General features: G+C 29.0%; 1 protein-coding gene across 1 annotated transcript in view; it reads left to right on the forward strand.

Annotated features, from left to right (window-relative positions):
* Positions 1-4,423: 4,423 nt before the first annotated feature.
* Positions 4,424-18,527, forward strand: part of Ance-3 (angiotensin-converting enzyme Ance-3) — a 244,654-nt gene continuing 230,550 nt past the window's right edge. The window contains exons 1-2 of the mRNA XM_085953539.1: positions 4,424-4,556; positions 5,279-6,226. Coding sequence (XP_085809665.1) covers positions 5,417-6,226 — 810 coding nt within the window. The 5' untranslated portion in view covers positions 4,424-4,556; positions 5,279-5,416. The remainder of the gene's footprint in view (positions 4,557-5,278; positions 6,227-18,527) is intronic.

Here is an 18,527-nt window from a genome sequence, read left to right on the forward strand (position 1 = left end):
TTATTATCATTTATTGATTGGCTCTCGGCTGAGAAACACTGCTTTCGAGATTCAAATGCATCTATATCAGTGTGTAAAAGTATATGGTGGGTGAATAGGTGGTAGGAATTAAGAATCCAGAGCTATCCAAAGGCTTCATTCCTAAATTGATTATTTAAATAATGCAATAAAATTGGCCAATACGGTTCTTATATACAGAATAGCTAGATATAGTAGTATTATAATAATATTAAAACAAAAAGTATGGTATTGAAAAAAAAGTGTCGATACTAAATAGTTAATCTGTTTAGAATAATATACTTATACAGAAATGGTTTTCGAATATTGTAAAACAAGACACTTTAGGATTTTTATATATCAACATTTTTTCCACTCCAGCGTAAAAACATTGTAAAACGTGAAGCAATACCAATATTATATACACTATTTATGCATTTTCCGTATCTCTAACTATAATTAAAGATTTTTTTTTGAAAAATTGAAATTGTGTGTTTTTTATAATAAAGAATCTAACTTTAAGTATTGAATAAAAGAATAATCAGTACCATTTTATCTTTTAATAATTTTTACGATGATTAGAAGTGCCGATTTTTGGCTGTTACACGGATTGTTAAATTCTAAATGATTCGTATTTGATCGAATTTGAAATGCAGTGGATAGTATTCATATTCTAAAAAAATACACGTTTTATAAATATAGTAACGTTACCAAATGGTTATAATGTTAAAACTGTATTTGTGATACTAAATTTGACTTATTAATAACGAAGGGCAAATATCAGAATATATACCTACACATTGAAGAATTAAATTAGAATATTATGTTATTGAACTAAGTGATTACTGTGAGTTTGTTTAAAACTAATATTTTTATAGGTCAGTGATGCATTTCAATACCTCGTTTAATTCTATAAAAATTTAAATGCTCGGATTATATTGACTTTAGAGTTGAATAAACCAATAATATTTGTAACAAAATAATACTTATAAACCTTGATTGGTTACCTTCAACTTATTACTATAAAAATAAAAGTACAGCCTTAAGATAATTAAATATTTAAACTGGAATTAACTTTGACTTTAGTTATGACTGAATAATTTTTTGTGACAAAATAATTCTTGGTTAGACATTTACAGATACATAATTATTTTTTTACTTTAAATATTATATCAATATTAACTATTCATTTTTCAGTTACCTCTTATTAAAAAAAAATGCTTGAATTTCCATATTCAGGAAACTTTCTTCAGTTAAATTTTCAAATTACCTTATGACGGAGACGGAGAGCAATGAGTTGTGACTCCGTTTCAATATATGTTTGGTATATTGAAAAAAATAGAAGTCTCTATGTGGTGAGTGTTATTGAATAAGTTGGGGAAATGCAGGTTATACCCTCCTTTTACGATTAATTCGTTCCTGGCAAAACCAAATATTTCAGTTATGAAAATTGTACATGAATTTCTCCAAAAATGTAACGTAAATGTCTAGTGTATAGTGTAACAAAAATGTAATTCTGTATCATTAATAATGTAACTATTTATGCCTGTCGTTAAAAAAAAATGTATGTATACTTTTGTAAACCATTGTAAAGCAGAATAGCCTTCCATTCAGAGAAGAGCTCAATTGCTTCCAAATAAAGAAAAAAAAAATCAAGCCAGCTGTTTTCTAAACACAATAGTACCCCATATTACGTTCTTCGGATGAACTTGGATCGACCAGTCCCGAAAGTGTAGATGTGAGACCGTCCGCTCAAATAAGTATCGGAAGGTCTAAGTTGTGGTCATTGCATAAAGAGACGTATTGTCCATAAACAATCGGTATATCGAATTTAAGAAGTATATTCAAATATATAACAAAATGGAAACAACAATTAGAGGAAGCCAGGGTCTACTCCGAGCTGTTCCACCATGAATGATTAAAAATAATGAATTATGAAAATATTAAAAATATTTTAAAAGTTAAATTTTATTAAACTTTAAAATCTTTGATCAAAAATATTTTTTGTAAACACACAGTTGTTGATTTAATGTTATTTGCAGATAATTATATTTTGTTTTTTAACAATGTCTCAAATACGTCAAAATATTTATTTTTAATATTTTAGTTACCGAATAACTAAAATTTTCATTGAAGAGTTATATTATTTACATTGAAAAATATGATATCAAATGTATTGTTATTTTTTAAGTTGTGTCACTTTACAGTGACGGTTTAAGGTAAGCGAAGGTCCCAGACACCCAATGTCTTGAAGGCATTTACGATAGAAATTATACGTGGTGTAAATGAAAATTCGTCTTTTCTTGACAATAAATGTGTATCTGTTATCTCTATAAGAAATTGGGAACATCTATTATTGTTTGTTGTCCATGATACAGAATTAACTTTCTATTGGTGATGCCTATTGGGAAGGCATTAGTTTTCTTCAAACAACTTTTTCAGATATCGCTATATTATACGTACATACCTACATATTATGTGAATGCGAGTTTATGTGGACGACGATTTATAAAATTTTAATATAAGGTTTCTTTATTTTATTTTACGGGGGTTGGTTTAAGATAAGCCAATAAATCAACAGAACTTATAGAAACTATCAAGTACAAAAAAGCTGGATAGACAGGACAGTATATATTAGGTAAAAGTCATCGCCATGGACCAAGGTATTGAAGCAGGGTGCTTCAAGCTATAAAACCCAAGTAAAATAAAAGGCGCCGATTGAGCCCAAATATTGATTGTGCGTTACATTTACGTGATAAACTTTATTGCACACTATTATGATACATTGAAAATAACATATTCTTTAACACATATTAGACTCGAGATCCGTAGCCTGTTATACTATACCTAGTAGAGTAAGCTATGAGTAGCATATGATTTACTCCACATTATATTGCAGAAAAGGGCAGTAAAGGTGTAGGTCAAAGGATATATAGTAGCCCAATGTCCAATATGTTAGTGATTTAAAATGTCTGGCCCAGGATAAAAAAAATTCGGCGCCTGCAGACGTGAAGATTCCTTCACATAGTATTTATCTGTGAGTATTATTTTAGTTTTGTTTTTTGAAGATTATATATATATATATATATATTAATTAGTAATTTATTTTTTGTTTGTTCAACCTGCTCCAATCTCTTATGGGCTTATTATGGGGATGCTAGAATCACAGTAAAATCAGACAAAGCTTATTTGAGTACATGGCAATTTTGATATCGGGTATCTGCTACTGAGACATTCCTAGGCGTAAAAAACTGTTGATACTTCACACCTAAACGTAGGGCCTCGTGATGTGCGGGGCGCTTGGTTTAAGTGGTCTATGTTTGTATTCGCCCAGGATAGGGAGGTTTTCTACAAGTTGGTCACTAAAAGAATAATAAGAAGCAATATTTTCTCAATGTTTACATTGTGGCTTATTATACTTAATTTATGTAATTTTACATAATTTATGTCATATTGTGTGTCTTAATATTTTAATTTGTAATAATCGGTAGGTATTTATAAAAAATGACTTTAATCAAATTTTCGTAAACAAATATATTCTTATTTTTTACCTACATAAGTACATCATTTAGTCAGTATTCAATAAAATAAGTATTACATCACATATGTAAAATTTCTATAAATTTACAATACCTATCGAATTTCATTACCCACGTTAGTTTTGTGTATATAATATGTGTAATCGATACATTAATTTAAAAGTGTAACAACTCAAAAATCATAGTTCTGAGATAATTAGGAAACAAGATTTTGGGCAGGTTTAATCTTCTACTGTCTATCTATTTTTGTATATTATAATGAAATTATAGGATTATGTAAAAATATATAGTTATGAATATAAACATACTGTCATTTTAAAATTATCATTTAAACTATCACATTATTTTTGTAGATAGCGATATTCTAAGCGTTTCCTCACACTTAACTCAAAACTGTTTTTTTTGATTTGTTATACTTTGGAACTGAGATATCGATATATTATATTAATATGTTTTCCATTTTACCTTTATTATTTAAACATATAGTTCATACAAATATCATTTTAAAATAATAAGATATATTTCTACTTAACCTACGATTTTTAATCAAATACAATCTTTCAAAATCCGTTTTTCTCAATATATATGATATTCTATTACATTAACCTGGCTAACCTATCGATAAATTGTATATTATATTATATATTTTCCAATGTGACAAATTTTAGAAAGACTTTTTTAATATCTAGGTATAAGTATAAATGTATGTCTCATAACTTACTGGATGTTATTATTAGCATTTAATAATACCAATTCATTACCACTAGGTAACAATTGAGTTAGCTATAGAATTCAGTTGAGACAATAGCCAAACGTCACTCAGCGCACCGCAAGGAAACTCGAGTTTACCTATTAACCCTACGGTTAGGCCCGCTCAGTAGCGTCGCGTTCCTCAGCAGGTGATAACACCGCTCAATTACTTGCGGCACAGGTGACAAAGTGATACGTTATCATTACGCAGTGCGATAATAGTACGTACGGAACTCCCGAAGCGTTCTGACTTACATTTCGATGGTTAACGTTAGTTATTTAACAAGTGTGAAATATCTAATATAAAATGGCTTCACAAATACAAATACTTACAAGATCGTTTAAATCTATAAATTGAAAACACTTTGTTTGAATATATACATTTTTTATAAAGTGGAACTCATTTTTCCTAGATAAAAAACATATAAAATAATGTAAATACCTAAGTAAACTATATTATTGACTAGCGATCGCCCGTAACATCGCCGATAAAATAGACAGACATACAAAATAAAGATATACACTAATTTGTAGTATTATTTGTTCAATTTCTATACGCGCACTACTCTACTCGTGTTTTATATTGTTGCATGTATGTTATTTCCGAGAAGTTTCTTTTAAGATATCGAGAATAGAAATGAAAATTCAATAAAGAGACACGTAGTTTATAAACTGGCTATTTTTTCAGTCAAAGATACATAATATAAATTATAATTGTTTATCGAATTAGGATTAAAATTGAAATACACAGAATATTTTCATTTATAATAATATTTTCATTTTGTCAACACGTTATATTAGGATAGTTTTACATTTTAAAATCATGATTATTTTCCTGTTACTCAAGTAGTAGAAAAAAAGCTTTATTCTTTAACTTAATAGTAAATTTCAGTTTAAAACTATCTTTAAGCTTCGTTTATACTGTATATATGATTATTTCTTATTATATTATTATCGTTGTTAAATTAAGTTTAAATATTTTATGACTTCAGTTCTTTTGTGAACAAGCAGTCATTTTAAAAACAACCAAACATTTAACAGTGAAATGACAGTAATTAAAAAGTGAATTTACATCGTTATAGAATTAATTTTAGACATTTTGTAAAGAACAATACGTAATAACCTACAAAATGGCTTGTATAAACAGAAGAAAATTACCAGTGACATGGTTTCATCAGCAATGGACATCAATCGTGATAATAAACACTTTAATATTAACGTCAAACGCTCAATTGGATCTTCCACCGTTATCGTCTTCACCAAGACCTGGAGACCTATACCCGAATCAATATAATGGACCATCAACAGCAAGGCCGTTTCCGCAAGTATCTTTTAACGGACCGTTCTCTAGTACTCCAAGACCTGATATTTATTCAACGTCGCAAAGATATCCACAAGGATTTATAAGACCAGATTTTTCTAACGATCCAAGGGATAGGAATTATAATCAAGGAATAAATCCAGATATAACAAATAGAGGTACACCTAATATTGGATTAGAGAGAGATCGGGATTATCAAAATAGAAATCAGGATAATAATAATAATAATAATAATTATAACAGAGACAATAATTTTGATGGAGACAGAGATACTTATAACGGAAATACATATAATGGAGATAGAGTATCCGGTGGTATAAATAATAATAACAACTATAATCCAAGGAATGACAATGATCAGAATTATAATCGAGATTATAATCGCAATAACAATAATAATTATAATAACAATAATAATAGAGATCCAAATGACTTCAATAAGAATGAGAACGTATTTATAAATCCTCAACCAGAGGGTTCATTGTCCAGAAATGATGCAATTGCTTTAAGAAGATTTTTAGTGCAAATTGATGCACAATCTTCGGAAGAATGCTCAAATAATGTGGCTGCCCAGTGGAATTTCGAGACCGATGTCAATGATGCAACACAACTGGCAGCGGTGAGTTATTTAAATTATTTTTATATATCATAATATTATTACAAACATAGCTAAATCAGTTGGTATATTATGTTCACGTAATCAAGGCAGACGTCAGTATTCTTCTTTTTCGTGTTGGAATCTTCCGACGTCACTCCAAAAGATGGAAAAAGCAACCCTGTTTTTATCAGCTTGCAGGATATCTTTAATTAACTAATTCTTTTAATCAACGAATAATTCACAAGATTTACGAATGTACCATTCTAATTATTGAACATACATAATTTTGAAAACACTTCTGAGAAAATATATTATAACCAATAGAAAAAATGTTTTTGAAAAAAGTAAGGCACCCGATAGTAATCGAACCTACGTCTCTTGGGTATCGCGCCCTGTGCATTACCACTATGCTACGACTGCATGCTTAATTGCGACAAATGTTGACTATTGGCCTTTTTAATACCTACTCACAAGCGGGTGTCTTATGTTTTTCAAAAGATTTTTCTATTGGTTATAATATATTTTTTCAGAAGTGTTTTCAAAATTATGTATGTTGTAATATATCGTTGAAGTTGCATTTCACTAGGCATACCTTGTATAAGAACAGATGATATTTTTTTGAAAATTCCCTCACATTGAGGCAGCGTCATCAAACATCCCCCATTTCATCTTATTATTTTTTTGAGTATGCCCTGTTGAAAGCTTTCCATGTACGATACTCTAAATTGGCATATTTTTAGAGGCACTCAGAAACCTCGTTAGTTAAACCTCCCTTTGTGGGTAACAGAATAATGTACTTTTAATATTATACACCACCTGGATCGGAAATAACAAAAAATGAAAATCAGTTTAAAATTGTCATGTTTATTTTTCTTAAAATTAAATACAGTATTATGTAGATAAGTAGTTTATAACAGAAATCGTAAATTATTAGTACCAAACGATTAAAAACGAATACTTTTAAGATAAAGGTTGTTCAAAAATGACGTCACATGATTTTTTGGTATTTTTCCCCTCCTCTCCTAGCCTCACCGCAACGTCATAATTCTTCAGAAAATCTTTCACCGTCACTACCCTCTCACACACTTAAAAAAAACATTGAAAATGATCAATTTCAGTATAATGTTCTTGAAGAATATTATATTCTCAGAAAAAAACCTTTATAACTTATTGGATTTATCATACCAACATCATTTACACCCCTCTATCACCTTTGTTATAAATTATCAAATGCTACCGAACATATTGGAACTGATAACCTGACGAGTTTTCATAATATATTATATTGTAGGGTTCATAAGATTTATCTGAATATGATAAAAAGGAGCTTCAGTACGTTATGGAAAGAAATCTTGTTTTTTTTTTCATTATTAACTTCATGAGTGTGTTGCAATATAATACAGTGCTATTTTTCATGATGAAGGGTCAAATATAATTGACTAAAAATAGTATAGTCACAACTCAGAATGAGACCAATTAAAAACTCTAAAGTGTATTTCAAGACAAATAATTATGTAATAATTTGGTATAATTAGTGCGCACGCACATAATTTGAATATTTGAATAAATTATCGACATACATGATGAAATATTTCCAACTAAATATTTATTTTTTAATATACATGAGATAAATTGTTTAGTGTCATATTCTTTTTACATTATTAAAATTTTCATGCTATAAATAAACTATTTGATATATTGTATACTCTCAATAAAAGGTGAGCAGCATTATTAACAATTCGTACTTATGTACTGAAGTTATATATAACTTACGGAAACTATTGGAAACTTCTCATATTATTGTATAAGAGTTTTTTTTTCAAGAAATGCATAAACACGGTGCCTACCAACAGTACCAACTGAATAGGCATTTGTAAAGTATATACATAACAATATTAAAAAGAAAATTTGAGAATTATTTCAACGATAGCGCAAGAGGTAAACCTATAATATTGTTTGCGAAAGTTATTCGATAGTACGTGATTTTTCGTTGAATATATTATTATGTAGGGAACATTATATTTTTTTAAATTACTAAAGTAGTAATACCCATAAATTAAAATTATACCCATTTGAAGGAAACAAATGAAGCCTTGAAGAGCTAAATAGTTCACAAGATTTATTGTAGGCAGTAATTATTATCATGTAAATAAATTTTAATAACAATTACGTATTTATATTGTTTTTAGGAAATCAAATAAAGTGTTGCGAATTGTATTTACAGATTTTTTTATTTCCATTTATAAAGGTAATATCCAGAAATATACGAGGAGCATGTGACGAGGGGTCTTATTAATTTCTTATAATTTTAATATCATTTGAATTAAAATTATATATTATGTGAATATTAAAGAAATATGGCAAATAAATAAAACAGATAGATAAAATTTTACAAAATGATAAGCACAAGGAAGCAGACCTAGTGAGCTAACTTTACAAAACCTATATGAAACAACATTTATCCAAAGTCACCTCACCTAAGTGGAATTTATCGTCATTTGAAACAATACGAGGTTAGTTTTGCACCTTGTTGATCAAACAAAGGATGTAACCGATTTCATAGATAGTTAAAGATAGATCTAAGTAAATCTCCTTACATATTATATGAGTATGGCTACAGAATAAAAGATAAGGATTTTGAATTATTCGTTTATTGCAAGAAATTGGCTATCCATTTTTTATATATAAAATTGATTAATTGAATTATTGTTTTTATATGATACTGTATATACATAAGATTTAAAAATATTAGAATCTTATTAATAAAAATACATAATTCAGAAAAACCTAACATAAACAATTGATTAATACCGGATACCATCTATAATATAATCACGTTAGTAATCTCATTACAATGATTACTTACAAAACGATTACAATGATTACTTACAAATAGTTGTTATAACTAATTTACAATTAATACTCATCAACCAATCGGTAGTTTAAAGAAAAAAAACGCTCACCTAGTGACTGAAAGATGGGGATTCGAATCACATTATTATTTTTTATTTTTTCTAATGTTCTAAAGTTTCTTAAAATTAGGTACATACATATTTCCTATTAGCATAATTATATATATTTTTACTAAAACTACATTTGGTGAATATTTTGTTAGCATGCAACTATATTATCTGGATACGTAATATATATGACACGTGCAAATTGATATAGTTTATGTATTACGTTACTGGGTTACGTCAACCCGTGCGTAACTGCGCGTACGTGAAATTTCTTTTTATATTACGTTCAAGTTCAGTTTTTTTTTCATAAATCTGATATTATATTCAACATAGATAATATATTTATGCAGTCATTTTCAACTCGGGTTTCGCGAGAAAGGTAAAAATGAAAACTATTTTGATAACAAAAAAAAAATGAATTTTTAATATTCATTAAAATATTTCAGTATCTGGAGTTTAGGTTTTAAGATTGAAGAGTAATTTTTGTAGCAATACATAATGAAGGAATTCAGTATTCAATAGGTGATCAATTTATTTTATATATATCAAAGTATTGTAACGTACCGACCACCGTAATATGTAATCAGTAATAATTATTACCGATCGTTGACTGAATTATGCGCGGCAAATACTTACATTTTTTCATATGTTGGCCATGATTCCAAAGAACTATCCATAATGACATTTCAAAATAGGAGGCGATCGGAGTTTCTGAGACAGTAAGTCTAATTTTAAATTTACTTTAGCTATCATCATACTTGATGTGAGAGTAAATACTAATATATTGGATGAAGGTGACAGTGGTGCTAAGCGTTAAGCAAAAAATCATTCCACATAAAAATGGCATAGCATGATTCCGGCTGATATTCCAATAATATTACAAGGAATTTACGCACACTTTTATATGTACACGTTTTCATGAAAATGAGTTTTGAAATTCCGAATGTATGGTTTAATATTATTTTATTACATAGGTAGACTTATATCCCATAAAAATAACTAAAAAATTTAAGTACCATTTGAAAAATCATTATAATTTTATTCAGACCCTCTCGCAGTGCCTCTAGGGTTAATTAATTGTGTTAGCTTTTAGATGAGATTTTTATTAAATCCGCACCAATATTTTAAAGAATAAATCAAGCCTAATTGAATTTTAATAATATTTTGCCCCTATACTATTTTTGTTTTTATTCATACATGATATTAAAAATTACCTAAGTATATTGATATCTGCATATTAAACACCATAAAATAAAAAAAATAGGATTTATTTTTAAACAATCAAGTACGAAGTTCTCTTCAAATGAATTTGCAATGCAAAATTACTTGTGACTAACATAATCAGATTGTTAGAAGTATTTTTTTGCTTCAATTTTATAATATATTTAGGATTTATCTCTATTGAATAAGTTTTTTTTCAACATCTTAGTAAATACACCATTGAATATTGCTTTGTAATATCATAGTGATTATTAAGTATATTCTATATCCTGCATTTAATTTCCCAGGTTCGCTTTAGATATTATATAATATTTTTTATTGTATTCTATACAACTTATTTAGATGACAACGATGGCACAATGTTTATATTTTTTTGAAAAAAATAGTAACTGCATCATCACGCATCTTTTTTAGGACGTACATAAATCATTTACATTGAAATAATATTTTATTGTAATTTAATCAATGCAAAAACGGCACGAGCTGTCAACCGAAACGCAAAATGCAGGTCAAGTTTATTACTTCAAACAAAATACAATAAGCAGAACTCAAATTGATTTGCGTCGATACCTGTCATTGGTAATTCCATGTCTCGCACATTGTATGGCAATATATAATGCACTATTTTATTCAAATCAATATTTTTCATGGTGATTGTGTTCATTGTTATGGTAAATGTTATTTCATGGCTCGTGCTTGTACAATTTCGTACAATATAAAGATGATTAAAAATTTAATTCAAATTTATAAAAATCCTTCTTTTAGAAGACGGATCATAAAAAGAATGCCTCACATATTATTACAGTGATAACGAGAACAGTCATAATTGTGATTGAATAGCAATGTTATCTTATCTGTACTCGTGGTGTCATGTCCTGCATTTTGTATACATAGGTAACAAATCAATATCTCGAGAGACGCTCATTCTATCCAACGCCCCGAACCCCCTGAAAGTAAGAATGTTAAATATTAATAATTACATATTATAAAATAAATCATTTTTCCAAATTATAAATGCCAGCCGAGTGGGAACGTATGTCAACTTTGACATTTGAGAGAATTTTAACGACATTATTGGATACTTGGACTGCTATAATTTTTTTTTGTCATATTAGTTATGAAGTGAGACTGATCGACGAGATGGTTAAAAGTCAACATTAGATTCGTCTACTTTTTAAATTGTTAGATTTTTGCTGTAATGTAATTCAAGCATCAGAATATCCATATTGAGTTTAACGAAGTCAAATTTAGATCCTAGACATTGAAGAAACGAACGATTAGATTAACGCTTTGATGTTACGTTATCGAATTACGATGACGATATCCTGGAAGTTTCATTAAAAGTTCAAAGATTCAGAGGCTTCATTTTTTTTTTGTTTTTATTATTTTTAGTCATCGTTAAATCAAGATAGCGTCTGTTAATAAAAAAATACATATACGCTCCAACATACCTTTACAAAATCATCTAAAGTCTTGAATCATTTCCCGTTGTACAAAACTTTTGATGTACAAGACACGATGAGCGTGTGCTCGATATATTCGAGAGAAAGGTACTGCGTGTGATATATGGGCTCAAACTAGAAGGAAAATAATGGCATATTCAACATAACCTGTAGCTCTACAACCTCTCCTAAGAAGAATGTATCGTCGAATTCGTTAAAGTTGATAGCTTGTAGCTATGTAGCAATAATGGGCACTGAAAAACCGCCGAGGGTAATCCTGGATACCAAACTGAACTGTCGAAGGTCGACTGCCAAGTCCGGATTCCGGTGGTTTGGCGGTGTCAATAAAAATGCCAGAGTGGCCAGAGCAGACACCTGGATGCCACTGCACAGGATAAGGGGAGATGGAGGTAGTTGTTATGGGCGGCTAGGACCCACCTTGATTTATAGGTCATTTAAGATGACGTTAAAACTTTTACACAAAAGTAGTAGTGACTAAATACATACCAATTGTTGCGTCAATATGTTACACTTGAAAAATAATAAAGAAACATAGTTTTAAGTATCTGGAACTGAAGTCCTATTCGATTTTTCCACTGTAATCGAAACCATAAAAAGTAAGGTCTCGAAAAGTTCTGGCAGAAATTACTATTACAACATAAAAAACAACCGTAGAATGCAATTCTGACATTTGTAATTTAATCAACAATTACCATCGTCCTTCTTTTTGACATTCACAATTAAAAATGATTTAAATTTTATTTTGATTTATATTGTGTTATAATATCTTGATGTACAATTTAATATTACATAATTAACAAACAAAAAAAATGTTTCCAATAGTGTCTTGTGGTATGAATTTTATCTATATTTGCACTTATTTTGTAAGCGTGGCGTTTTATTTAACTCTGTTATCAATATTTGCCGTTCGTTTTGTCATAGTCTTCTACCATAACAATCCTTTTATTATTTAAATTAGATTTGTTTGAACGGAAACCAAAAGTATTCATTCTTTTTCTATTTATTTACTCGTTAAACCTTTGATGAACGTTACTAGGTCAAAGCAAGCACGTGCTTAAGTATTTGTTTTTTTCAATATCCATAACACTGCATAAAAACAAATTTTAATATAAATCAAATTATCAATAAAATTTGAGAGTTTTTATAAATTTAATTATGTAAATTATTACTAGATATAATGTCTGTATACTTTTTTATACAACATATTTATGATTATAAATACGTACATAACAATCCCAAATAAATAATTATTTGCGGTTACTCCTGATATATAATAATAATAATTATAAAAAATAAACAATCAGACACAGATCACAAAAGATTTTCATCAACATTTAAGATCGGAGGTTTCCGTTTTGAATTTAAAAAAATCACTGTGAGAAAATATTTGGAAAATTACCCTTTTTATTTGTTATTGTTTAATGAGATTGACGAGTTGAAAATAATTACCAACACAAATTATTATATTATGCCAAGTTATTAATATATTTTTTTAAATACCGTACAAAATAATAGTAAAAGATTTGTTTTGTGAATATTATTTCAAAGAATATTTATTATTTTACATACATTTTGATTACACTAACTACTTATTCCATGTTATTATTATCATGCTAAAGCTTGAAAACAATTAAAGGCAGTCAATTAACGCTTTCGCTGCTGAAGAGATAATGAGATTTTAATTGCCCCCTTTAAAATGCACGTTAATTACATCGATCGGCCGCCTGGCCATTACGCGCCGTGCGCGTCTTCCGCGTCCAAAGTATTAAACAAAAAAAAAATATATTAAATCTGTTGAAAGGTTAACAACATTTATATCTATCTCATAAAAATAAGTAATGTAATTATTTTATTTTCCAAATTTCATCTTTACTTTAAAATTATGGAAATAAGTTTATAATATCAAATAATGGCAATTGGTGGTGGAGCTTTGTTTCTAAAAACTATGGTCCATAGTAATAACTTTATATATACACAATTATAAGATAAAAAGAACTTTTTATATACAACGTTTTTAAATTTTCTGTTGAATCATATAAACTTGACTTGTATTGTATTTGATAGAAAATTTGTATTTGATAGATTTGAAAATTGTATTTGATAGAAATAATACTGAAATGTCATTTTGACACTTTTGATTTCCATAGTAACGCACATATATATTAATAACTTAGTTGTTAGGACCCTAGCAACCAATAATAGTGGATTGGATTACGGATTTCTTCCGAAATAACTTTTCATACAAAACAGAATTAATACTTTGGACGCGGAAGACGCACACGGTGCGTAATGACCAGGCGGCCGATCGATGTAATTAACGTGCATTTTAAAGGGGGCAATTAAAATCTCATTAAGTCTTCAGCAGCGAAAGCGTTAACTGAAAATGAATTCAATTATATTTAAAGATGGCTAAAAGTATTTAAATAAATGCATTGGCATCATGTTCTGATATATTCCAAAAGTTTCAAATGTCTAGCTAGTTGGGAAGTTAGTTAAAAATCGATTGCAAGATTTGTACCGGACAAACAACTACTGGATAAATAAGAATACGGCCTCATAACAACGTTGTAAAAATATATTACGTGCTAATTTAGTTATTAAATCGGTGAGAATATAATTATTGGAATTATGTTATTGATTGATTGCATTGTCAAAAATATTTAGGGTTATTTGGGTAATCACGTCTTGAAATGTTTTGCATTAAAAAGGTATGTAATCGATAATTTATAAATAATAAATACTTGTGGTATAATACAAAAATATGAAAGAAGCTTTGGAGCGCAATTTAATAATCACTAAATAAAAAAAAATGACTAATAGTTGCAAATTAAAGGTAATTCTAATTGGTGGGAGAATCAATTAAGATTGGGAGACTGCGATGGCTAGGTCATGTGCACCGTATGAATGACAATGAACCGGCAAAGAGAGTGATGTCCAGCAATCCAATAGGAGGCCAATAAGAGGGAGGCCAAAGATTCGCTGGTTAGATGGAGCTGCCAGTGACTGCCGTATTCTGGAAGTACAAAATTGGAAAGCGGCCACACTGGATAGGGGCAGGTGGAGGGAGCTGTTGGAGGAGGCCAGGACCCACACCGGGTTGTCGCGCCCCTGATGATGATGATGAGAGGTCCAAACACAATACGTAAGAATAGAGCCTAAATATATCAAAACTCGGGAGGCTAAAATTTATTCTATTAATTATTATTAAGATTCGTACAAAATATTCTACGATTATATAAGTATTTAATAATAAATCACGGTACTGATTACGCATGAAAATAATTAAAGGTTCAAGGTGCGTAACTATTATTTATTAACTGAAATTTATGATCATAAAAATCATTGTTTATTATTATTTTCAAATATTGTCATGTAATATTAATTTATGTATAATTAATTACAATCGTTAATAATCTGAAGTAAATTGAATTTGGTTCAGCGATCAAAAATAATTTGCAATATTTTATGATTGTGATAAAAATACGAACTGAAAAAATGTCGACATTGAAATATTTCTAGTCTAGCTAACTCACTATTAAAAACACCAAATTGCAAAATTACGTGTTGATAAATATAACACTTACGAAGGTCTTCTAATGATTCCTCCATTATGTGACTAACTTTACGACGACATTTTTTACATTTTGTAGATAAGTACCATAAACAAGTGCTTCTCAAGCTATGATACATACCACTAAGCATAGCTTCCTTCCTAAATATGATTTAATTATTATCAATTTATTTGATGTGAAAAATGTTGAAGTAAATGACTTTTTATTTTTTTTAAATATTATAATTTAATAAAAATATGATATCGTAAATGTATACTTTAAATACCTTTATTCTAATATTCAAATGACGATATAAATAATTTTGTATTTAAAAGGTCCCTTGACCTCCAAAGGTTGAGTGCTTTAGTTGACTAGGGAATATAAGTGTAGGTATGCATTATCACGAGTGCGTTCAACTTATAAAGTAAAAACTCAAATACAAGTGAAATAAAATAATATGTACAATTATATTTAAACTTCCTTAAAAATCCTCATACCAAAGCTGTGTATTGCATAGACAGTGTACAAGAATATTTAAAATACGAATGGTAAACATAGACTTCAAATAGACAAACCGCGTGAAAAAGAAAAGGATTGTAGTAAACGACAACTGGATCTGCTCATATAATACAATTTTTTTATTACTTAGATAGATAAATACACATGAATGTACACCATTTTTGAAAACCTGTGAAAATACATATAGGTATTTGAAAGAAATCTTAAAAAACGTCGACCAGGTGGGTCTAAACACAACTTAATTTGGCTAACGCTTAGTACCATCCATAAAATATAGTGTTGGTAATGTCATTGCCTCGATTCAATCACAACCTTGACGACTTCACTTTAGCAAAGTTTTGTAAATGCCTCCGATAACTTGGATATAAGATTTAATTCGCATGAGTATGAGCATATGTATGCCGATATGCTCAATTGGAAGAGTTTTTTTTTCCGAGTAGTGAAAAGATATGAGCTTGAGCCTTACTCTGTCGATTTTTTTTCTAAAGCTTATGTGTGTTTTCTGAGGGATTTCAAAAATGACGTATTTTCAATAAGAAGAAACTAATATTCTTTGAATATTGTACGTATTTGGTGTCGAATAAAAAATAATTAATAATTACATTTGGTTAAAAAATCTGCCTTCATTACAATAGTTGCTAATGTTATATTATTATATAGATAATATTAAATATTGAATACAGGTTCGTGACCTAGACAATTTTGAGAGTTTTAGCTTAGCATTTGGTATTAAACATGTGGCATTGTGTTGAGATAACTCGTGTTTCGTAAATACTTCAAATAATTCAAAATGATTCAGATTGAGTTCAAACTCGGTTCTAGCTGATTTAATACAGCCTTGGTTTTAACCTTTTCTAGCTGATAGCTTTTAATTAGAGACAAAGTCAAGCGCATCGAATTGGAAAGCTCAGACTGATTTTTGTTAAGTAATACATTTATCAGGAAAAGCATTCAATTTGATTGAATGGCTCAGTTGATATGTTTTTTTTATTATTAAATGACAATTTACGTAATTCATTCATTCATTCACTTGTAGGCGGTAGTATGTAGATGATAATATAGAAATATCATCAGATACAAAATCACAGTCACCAGTATATCCATTTATATATTGCCGGAAAAACAGTTTTCAGTATGAATATAGCAGTAAAGCTTCAATCTTGGCATTGGTGGATGTTATAAAGTATATCAGAAAAAGCATCCATCAATAGATGCAATAGTCAATTCGCAAAGTGATATTTGGCCAGTAAATATTTTGGAATCTTTTTAATAAATTATATATGAAGGTTGAAATATAATGGTACGCCTCAAAATCTCGAAGTGCAAGTAGTATTGCATGAAGGAAAATCATCGCTGGAAAATTCGTATCATTTGGCGGTATCCAAGAAACACTAAAATATCTAAAACGTGAGGAATTATTAAGTTTAGAAAAAGTACCTACTTGGGACTAAGAACATTACTAGACTGGAAAGTAGAATCACAAGATCTCATCTAGGATTGATTTGAGAGTGGCTAATGGTGGTGATAATAAAAATATGTAAATATATTCTTTCTAAAAATTATCACACAAATTAAATTTTGTATCGGATATAAAATAATGCACTTGATCTTATTACGAAAATCTTTAATGTATAACTTGCCAAATTCAGTGTATATAAAGTAAATGAATTTTAATTTGAAACACAAACTCTAAAAACTAAAATGACCACGTTAAAGAATAGCCAAGAAAAAATGGGTTGACTGTGCTTATAGACAAGCCACCATACTGGGTCTTCAAAATTGGAAAGCTACAGTTCAGGATAAATAGGCGTGAAGAGATATCCTGGAGGTAATAAGATTCATACACAAGATTGTAAATACCATTACTATGACTAAGTTGACTAGTAATGATAAATCTAGATGTATAAATAGAGTACTTCGCAGTTTGGCGTCAATTAAACTTTTCATTGGAACGATTGAGTATGGTGCATTGGTAGCTACATACATGTAATAAATGACATTTATAAATACTGTGTAATATGGAGAGCGGGATAGATATAAGTAAATTAATAAAATTAGTCATATGAAATTACTGACGAGTGATAAGACATTCCCACTAAAACCTTGAAAAAAAGTTTAATGGTGTCACGAAGCCGATACGCTCTTTATGAGTGGTGTGAAACCGCAACAGGGAGTACGTTACATCGTCTAGTAACTACTATGGTAGTACGATACATAATTATTGGTGTAGCTATTTACCATAGAATAACAAAATGGTATATAATGAAAATTGTGAGGTGTGGTTATGAAGCTGTTCAATATTTATTACTGAGTGTAGTAGTTATGCGTATTTTTTTCCGTAAAAATTTATACATTATTTTTTAACTTCTGCCACCACACAAATACACGTGTATAATCATTTGTTTGAAACTAAATATTTCCATCAAATTAAAGGTTTATGTTATTTAATCAAAACAGTATTTAATTAAACCATGCGTTACTTCAGATGAAAGAGTAAAAATATCTTGCAAATTATATGGAAATTAAACTTGCTTATTGCAAGTGTAATTACACGATTTCCCTTCGCGTAGAATACAAATGTTTAAAATCAGTTTTTTATTCAATGTTT

This window comes from Rhyacophila brunnea, unplaced genomic scaffold (assembly GCF_057557595.1).
Source record: "Rhyacophila brunnea isolate RB1 unplaced genomic scaffold, BYU_Rbru_1.0 scaffold_10, whole genome shotgun sequence".
NCBI classification, from domain to species: Eukaryota; Metazoa; Arthropoda; class Insecta; order Trichoptera; family Rhyacophilidae; genus Rhyacophila; species Rhyacophila brunnea.